Source organism: Palaemon carinicauda, chromosome 1, assembly GCF_036898095.1.
Source record: "Palaemon carinicauda isolate YSFRI2023 chromosome 1, ASM3689809v2, whole genome shotgun sequence".
NCBI lineage: Eukaryota > Metazoa > Arthropoda > Malacostraca > Decapoda > Palaemonidae > Palaemon > Palaemon carinicauda.
This window is the reverse complement of record NC_090725.1, coordinates 220900430-220909566: the sequence shown is the minus strand read 5'-3', so window position 1 is coordinate 220909566 and position 9137 is coordinate 220900430. Positions and strand designations below refer to the sequence as shown.

Genomic DNA, 9137 nt, shown 5'->3' with positions numbered 1-9137 from the left:
GACATTGATTCGTTCCAATCTACAGCCTTAACCCTGGGCCCGTCATTGCCCGTCGCTCACTCTGTTTCTACCCACAGATACAACATCCTCCGCCATGAATTCCCGAACGTATTCAATCCAGAGTTACGACTGACAACAGGAAAACCAGCTAGGTACAGCATCTACCACCACATAACTACAAGGGGCCCGCCAACGCATGCAGTTCCGCCACCAACCACCTAACAAACCCCAAAACCCAAACAGGCCTTCCAGGAGATGGAAAGAATGGGTATATGCAGGAAGGCCTCCAGGCCATGGGCCTCCGCTCTGCACGTGGTCAGGAAATCAGACGGGACATAGCGTCCGTGCGGAGATTACAGACGCCTTACCCTCGTCACCACACCTGACCATTATCCTTTGCCACACATTCAGGACCTCACCGGGGCCCTGAATGGGGCAAACCTTTTCTCTAAAATGGATCTTTTGAAATCCTATTTGTAGGTCCCTGTCAACCCAGACGTCATTCCAAAGACAGCCATCATCAGCTCCTACGGCACCTACGTCTTCGTATACTCTACTTTCGGACTCAGGAACACCGGGGCGACGTTCCAGCGTCTGATGGACAGCATCCTGAGGGACTTGGCATTTTGCTGCTGCTATGTAGACGTCATCCTGATATTTTCAAAATCGCAAGACGAAGATCTTCATCAAAGTTTGAACAGTTTTCCGTCGACTCCAGGACAACAGGCTTATCGTACGGTTTGACAAGTGTACTTTCGGTGCCGATTCCATCGACTTCCTTAGCCACAAAATTTCCAACGAAGGCGTACGTCCCCTGACATAAAAAACCAAGGTGATAGAAGAATTCCCACTACCAAAACCATCAAAAGAACTACAAGAGATCCTTGAATGGTTAATTATTACAGGCGTTTTATCCCTAACATTGCAGGTATCTCAGCGCCACTGTCCGATGTCTTGAGGGGTAAACCAAAATTGTTGTTCTGGAATGCAGAACAGCAGTCAGCATTTCAAAAGACGAAGGCTGCCCTCGCTAAGGCTACAACGTTGGCCTTCGTCACCCCAGGAGCAACCCTGCAGCTGACCTCCGACGCCAGCAACAAAGCTTGCGGAGCCGCCTTAGAACAAGTGGTCAACGGCGCCCAGCAGCCTATCGCCTTCCTCAGGTAAAAACTCAACGGCGCCGAGCAGAAATACAGTACTTTCGACCGAGAGCTCCTTGCATTCTACACAGCAGTAAAACACTTCAAGTACCTTTTAGAAGGTATTCCTATGACCATTCGAACTGACCACCAACCACTTGCCCTTGCCTTCACAAAGACAGGTGACGCCTGGTCAGTCCGTCAACAGAGACACATCGCCGCCATCGCAGAATATGAATGCACACTCCAATACGTACCAGGGAAGAGAAATCCAGTGGCCGACACCCTCTCCAGGATAGAAATAAACGCTGTCCACCTTGGCATTGACTACGAGGACCTGGCACATGAGCAAGAACTCGACCCAGAAACTCCAGCCTACCGGACATCCATCATGGCTTTAAAATAAGAAGACGTTCCATTAGGGTCATCCAACACGACCCTTCTTTGCAACATCAGTACTAGCCTTCCTAGGCCCCTGGTAACCCGCTCTTGAAGAAAAACCATTTTTGATATAGTACACTTCCTCTCCCATCCCTCTGGCAGAACGACGGCAAGAATCATATCCAGCACGTTCATCTGGCACAGGATGAGAATAGACATCACCCGGTGGGCCCGCAACTGCATCAACTGCCAAACAAGCAAAATTTCCCGACAAACAACATCAGAAATCGGGAACTTCAAGCAACCCATGAGACGTTTCAGCCACGTGCACATCAACGTCGTTGGCCCCCTTACTCCTTCCGGAGGGGACTGCTTCTTGTTGACAGTCATCGACAGGTCCAACCGGTGGATCGAAGCAACCCCCATGCAAGATTCATCAACACCCTCCTGTGTCAACATCCTCTTTTCAAGTTGGATCAGCAGGTTCGGCGTTCCTGACGACATTACAACCGACAGGTGTCCGACCTTCCTGTCAGATGGCTAGGACGCCCTCACAAAATCCCTTTGGATCACCGCCCACAGCACAACCTCCAACAACCCCGCTGACAACGGAATGGTCGAACGGGCCCATCGGTCCCTCAAAGCTTCCCTGATGGCCCATTGCTCCGACGATAACTGGAAGGCCCAGTTACCCTGGGTCCTCCTAGGACTACGCACTGCCCCAAGATGCAACAGAGAACCATCATCAGCAGAAAACGTTTACAGAGAAACCATAGCCGTGCAAGGCGAATTCTTCCCGGTGTCATCCAACGAAAACAATCAGACCCTGGAAAGAATGAGAAATGATGTAAGCATATTAACCCTGTGTCACCAAACTTTCAACGACAAAACAAAAACGTTCATGCCGCAAGATCTACGGAGGTGCGACTTCGTTTTCATCTGTGACGATGCCCACCATCCCCCACTAAGATACCCATACAAAGGACCCTACTGAGTCGTTGACAGAAACCCTAAGGCATACCTTCTACTCATTTACGGAAGAGAAGATTAGGTCTCAATTAACAAGTTAAAACCACCATTCATCATTAATGACGAACAATTCACGGACAAAATAGGCCATCGACCAAGGATACTTCCTGAACAAAAGAAAATGACGTATAATAACGCCACACCTCAGCCAGTCGAGAACCCAAACCCAAGACCACGGGGAGGAATCCTGTCAAAGAAAACACAATCAAGGAATAAACAAAATTCCCCACCGCGACAGTCCCGATCCGAAAGAACCCTGTACCTTACAAGAAGATTCAGGAACGAAGGTAGATGACATATTTCCTCCAACTAAAGGAAAATTAATTTTATTTATATAACTTTGGGGGGGGGGTTACTTGTATAGACACCTTCCAATAAGTGTGTTTCTATGTCTATAAACCCTTTATATGTATTTCACGCATTTGTATTTAAATTTGATATTTTGTTCTGTATAAGTAAATGCTGAATTCTCCGCTCTTTCTTTTGATGTAATTACCAAATATGTATATTTTATATGAAGATTATTAATCCATGATTTTTATACCATAAGAAACAAATTTAAACCTAAGCCTGCCTAATCCGCCTTAGGCATTTTTCCGTGCTACTTATACATCCGCATATCTCTATGTAGTCCGACTCTCTCGTCAATAAATTATCAGTATAGAAAACTATCTCTCTGTACCCCTCACAATAGAAAATTTGTTCCTTTCCTTAATTATGAGGAATTGAATAACAATGGCGGTGCACGTGCTGGCTCGCACTAGAAGTATTTTTCAAAATCTGTTTTACTAACATCCAGATATAACATTCTATTAAAGGGTATTTTAAGCTCAATATCATTTTTATATCATACATCACAATTCTGCCGGACATTAGTTTAGACAAGCAACTACTTTATTTTTTGCTCCACGACATCATCCGAAAATTTTCTTCCTGAAAGTGAGCTGATGATTTCTTTTCCTACTTACAGTGCTCTATTACATATTATTGCTTGGTGTGTTACCAGACCATTGGGAACATTAATTAACTGACCTGATAACTGACGGCATGGACTTTGTTCATTTAGCCCGTTGATAGCCTGGTTAAGATCATTATCTCTTGATATTCGAGGTTTTTCAGACTCTGTACTATGCAGGACTCTTTTTACATTGACCACAGTATACTCTGATAAAGCATCAGATATCTCAAAACTAATTTGAAGTTGAAGACACCCACCTCTGTAAAGTTGAATCTATTATCCTCTGACCATGAATAAGTCCATTAATTTCTTTGAAATTTCTCATCAAGATTTGTTCAGAACACATATCAGTTGAAACTCATGACCAAAATGTGCTACTACGCCTAATGGCAAAGTTACCATATCAAAAATCTTGAAAATCAAGAACTTATATTTTAGTAAGTGAATCCTCCATCAATTATAAATGAAAATTAGTATATTCAGCATAGTGTAAGTGTCTGGTACTGTGAAAATCATCACTATCATCACCATCTACTCCTATGCCTATGGACACAAGGGGCTTCAGTTAGATGTCACCAGTAGTCTTCAAACTCTTCTAGTGCCTTCTGGAGCCCAGTTCAAAATTTGGTGAACTAATCTTTCTTAGGGAGTGCGAAGAGCATGTCCAAATCATCGTCCTCTACCCTTCAACAGGATCTCATCCACATATGGAACTCGAGTAATCTCTCTTATAGTTATATTTCTAATCCTGACAAGCCATTTAACTCCAAATATTCTTTTGAGGGCTTTATTTTAAAATCTACAAAATCTGTTGGATATTGTTTTATTGTCATACCACGACTCATGTCCATACAGTAAAACCAGTTTAACTTATCTGTTATATAGCATGATTTAGATATGTAATTTTTGGTGATTTGATTTCCAAATTATACTCAACATAGCCATTGTCCGGTTTGCTTTTTTCAATCTTTAATTAAATTCAAATTCTAATGATCCTGTATTGGAGTTTATTGTTCTTGAATATTTAGATGAATCGACCTCATTAATCCTTTCTCATTCCAATGATATTAATTCTTCCATTGCATATTCTGTTCTCAATATCTCTGTCTTTCTTCCATATGTCTTGCTTAAAGCCTTATGTGATATTTGATGAATTCTGGTGAGCAAGCTTTGCAAGTTTTGTGGTGTTCTGCTAATAATGACAGTGCCATCAGCATTCTCTAGGTCAGCTAATTTCCTGTAATCAATCCAGTCCAACCCTTCTCCACCATCCCCAACTATCTATGCATTACAAAATCCATAAGGAGGATAATAAACTTATAGGTGACAACACATTATCTTGCATTACTTCACTGTACATTGTAAGTTCATTTGATAGGACTCCACCAACATTAACTTAGCATTTGCTATGCTCATTAACAGACTTCATCAAATTTACATATTTAAGAGGAACTTCATAATAACATAGGATTCTCCACAAAATTGTCCGGTGCAAATTATCAAAATCTTTAACATAGTCCACAAATGCCATCAAAAATGGATTTCTATAGTCTACACATTCCTGTACCAAATGTCATAAAATGAAAATTTGGTCAGTAAAACTTCTACCTTTTGGAAAACCTATTTGTTCATCTCTCGGTTTTTCATCAATCTTTCTCGCTAGTTGCTATAGAATGAGTGTACTATATATATACATGGCAGTTGACGTAAATGCAATGCCTCTATAATTATTGCAGTCAGTCAGATTTCCTTTTTCTCTATTTCAAGCAACATTCTTAGCTCCCATTTATCAGGTTTTGCCTCTTATTGCCACATTCTACAGAATACTCTTGTAAGTATTCTCGGATTCACCTCATTTTCGGCCAATATCATTTCAGCAGTTATTCCAATTGTATCCTGGGGCTTTCAAGCTTTTTAGTTTTTAATGATAGATTTGGCTTCAAACACACTGACTTTTCATGGGCAAATCAGGATATTCCTTAGCTTCAGTTATATAAATCAAATTATTCCATTTACATATCATATTCATGACAACACTAAAGTGTTCCATATAACGTTGCCTCTCTTCATCTCCTGTTGCTTTAACATATCCATCTCTTTTTTCATGGGTATATGCTTTTCTTCTTTGCCTTAATAGAGATGTCATTAATAATTCTATGAGCAATTCTCACATCGAAGCCACAGCCTGATTTCATAGTTTTGTAAGCCTTATCTGCTTTGCTGTCTAAGTACTTTATCCAATCATGCATGGACTTTCTTTTAACTTCACAAACAATACTGGAATACTTACCATGCTCAACATTATAATTTTTGCCCTTTTATAGTATCCCAAGTATCATTTGATACCCATGGTTTTATCCTCGTAACTGCATGTCACAAAACTTCCCTATTAACTGACTGATATATGTTCTTAATATCATGCCATTCTTAATTAATTGTCTGATCTCCGTCTCTTAAAGTTTCTAGGACTACAAATCGATTCTTCGTTATGTTGCAAAGATTTCTTTATTCTGATCTTCTAGAAACTCAGTTTGTATCGAACCTAGATATTTTATCTAAAATTCTGTTGGGTGCTTTGAGTTTTAATTTCAGTGTGGCAATGCGGAGCTGGTGACCACGATCAATATCTGCATATCTATAGCTTCTTACATTTCTCAGAGTCCTCCTTCTCTCTTTATTAATGCCTATATGATCTCTTTGATTTTTGTAATTCTAACATGTGAATTCCATGTATATTTGTGGATGTACTTGTGCTGGGATAGAACACCTCCTTGATAAGATTGTTCGTTGAACAGTAACTTATAAAGTGTTCCCGATTTGCATTTCCAACTTGGCCAAGACCCTCAGCACCCATTTCATTCTGTATATCTTGATTATTCCAATCAACTTCAACATCAAAGTCACCAATTACAATTTTCATATCTCTCTCTCTGGGATTTCATCTATTACCCGGCAATTCTACCTGGTATTCATCTTTCCTTACTTCAGGGGAATATTTTGTTGGTGTATAGCAAGAAGTATTAATCATACTGCAGTGTTTTGAAATAATCTTTGCAAGTAACAATCTATTATTTACAGATATCCATTCCATTAACGCTTTTCCTGCTCCTGGTGTCATCATTCCTACCACTTCTCTTCCAACTTTATCTGTTCTTTCTGAGAAGATATATATACTGCCTTGGTCTAGAATTTCTTTACCAATCCCATTATAACGAGTTTCTCATAGGGACAAGATATCCAAACAATATTTCATAAATTCATTAACCACTTGCTGTATCTTCCCAATCTTATTCATGGTTCTAACATTCCAATTACCAATTTTCAATATTTCTTTTAAAATCATAAAGTGGGAGATTCGTAGTACCCCACTATGCCTGGGACTGTTGTCCATTTTGTAATTTTTCTATCCATAGACTGACTAAATACAAAGACAATGAATTGGATAATTCTTCAAAGGATGGCCAGTTCCTTGTGATGAGCAGTGCATATATAACTAAGGCAAGAGACCCCAGTCGGTCCATACTGATTCCATTAAGATCATCCACCAGGCATCGAGAGTGAAAGCTGAAGAAACATCTTGTCTATCGCCTTAACCCCAGCCCTCACCATGATACTAGTGAATTCATCAAGATTTACGGGGGCATATCCTCCACAACCCAAAGTTCACGTTACTCACGAGGTTGCTCAACTGCTTATACTAGTATAGCTGTTGGGAAAGAAGAATGGCCATACAACAATACACATCTGAAGGTGATAGCCAATTCGTGATTGATAAATGCTATCAATTAGGTCAGCTGGTGCTTTAGGAGGTTATATGAAATATACTGTTATGTAAGGCACTGGTCTCACCAGGTAATTATTTAAGAGCAGTTAGCACTTACAGTTTGATCCCAATATGATGTAGACATTCATTTCAATTCAAAAGTATATTTTCTGGCTCTTCATTTCATGTTGATGCATTAATGGATATACACATGAAATTCCATTAATTGGGCCAAGTTGTTGTAGTGGAAGTTGATTAAAACTTAACGGTATGTAAAACAGTGGTCTAACCAGGTAACTCTAGAAAAGGATTTAACACTTAGGCTCCAACTTCTTTTAGTGTCTCTGCAGCATGTTATGTAGCTAACAGGCCAATCATTCGAAGAGCTTGGGCTTCGATTCTAATATAAAAAATAAAATAATTCAGACTGTACACCTCATTTTGTTGATTTTATCCCTTTATTATATAATATTATTACATAATCTGGGCATACCTGTTGCAATTGAATGTAATTTTATCGATATTTATTACGTTCAATTTTGAACTGGAAACATGAGAAAAGGTTTTTTAGGACTTTTATTTACAATTCCGGATTTATAAATTGGTTTGCAACGCCTGCAGCATTTGGCTCAGATGGAATAGAGTAAAAACAAAATATATAGTTTTTTCTGGAAAAAAAAAATATTTCATCTCGTTTTTTGTCCGATATTTCTTTTATGTAGTCATTTACCTAGGCAGATTTAATACCATGAAATATCTCTCTCTCTCTCTCTCTCTCTCTCTCTCTCTCTCTCTCTCTCTCTCTCTCTCTCTCTCTCACGCATGCACAAAAATCCACAATACAAGACACATGACAAGTTGTCCTACATAATCGCTTTCATTTATCTTGTTTCCAAAGATGTGTCGTTTGAATATAACTTGTGAGCAGCTCACTACAATTATAGACAGACGTATATATATATATATATATATATATATATATATATATATATATATATATATATATATATATATATATATACATATATATATATATATATATATATATATATATATACATATATATACATAAATATATATATATATATATATATATATATATATATATATATATATATATATATATATATATATATATATATATATATATATATAAATGTACTCTTAGGAGAATTTTCATGAGAGCATCAAAGGATGTGTATATTAAACCTTATGTATTTCCTGCGAAAAATTATATGTTCGTCAAACACCTGAAGCCCTCGAAAACAAAATTCAACATGAGGTTATTATCATATATACATAGAATAATAATGCAGTCATTTTCCATGTTAAAAAAAAAATCTCTTTATCAATTGGTCATATTAAAATGAATTACCTCATTCTAATAACAAATTGGAAAGAAACATCATAGAGTAAATGTTCATAAAAAAAAAAACTTCAATAAAAACTTGAATATAGAACATAGAATGAAGAAACTTATGGCACTTATATGCAAAGAGGTCTTCAAGCTTTGTATTTAAAAAGCTTTAATTACTCACTGTAGAAGTGACTGAACATCAGAAAGACCTTGCCGCGGAACGAATGTTGAGATTGAATTTCTTTCTCTTATATGGATGAGATATGTCACATGTCGCTTAACTTGGTCATTTTGCCTTTAAGTTTACCGCCCCAATTTGTACGTGGTAGGTTCGTGGTGTGCACAAATAAACATGTAGAAAATCACGAAAATTACATATTCTTTTCACGAACTCGCTGTAACGAGATGAAAAAGAAATGGAATCCAAATTAATTAGCATAAATTAAGGTAATGAACGCACTACATTTGCAACATATTGCCGTCAACCAACAATGCTTGCAGGTGTAACCA

The 9137-nt window shown here is 38.3% G+C and overlaps 2 protein-coding genes across 2 annotated transcripts in view; both read left to right on the top strand.

Moving 5' to 3' along the window:
* The window catches only part of LOC137638305 (uncharacterized), a 573-nt gene extending 351 nt beyond the window's left edge, over positions 1–222 (top strand). Inside the window, exon 1 of the mRNA XM_068370368.1 lies at positions 1–222. This exon is cut by the window's left edge and continues 351 nt beyond it. Within this exon, the coding sequence (XP_068226469.1) occupies positions 1–222 (222 nt within the window).
* Positions 223–1725: 1503 nt separating this feature from the next.
* On the top strand, positions 1726–2064 carry LOC137638288 (uncharacterized). Its single transcript, XM_068370359.1, has one exon. The coding sequence runs from the start codon at positions 1726–1728 to the stop codon at positions 2062–2064; it is 339 nt and encodes a 112-aa protein (XP_068226460.1).
* Positions 2065–9137: the final 7073 nt, after the last annotated feature.

Coding starts and splice junctions, on each gene's coding strand:
- LOC137638288 (XM_068370359.1), top strand. CDS start 1,726: ATGAGAATAGACATCACCCGGTGGGCCCGCAACTGCATCAACTGCCAA.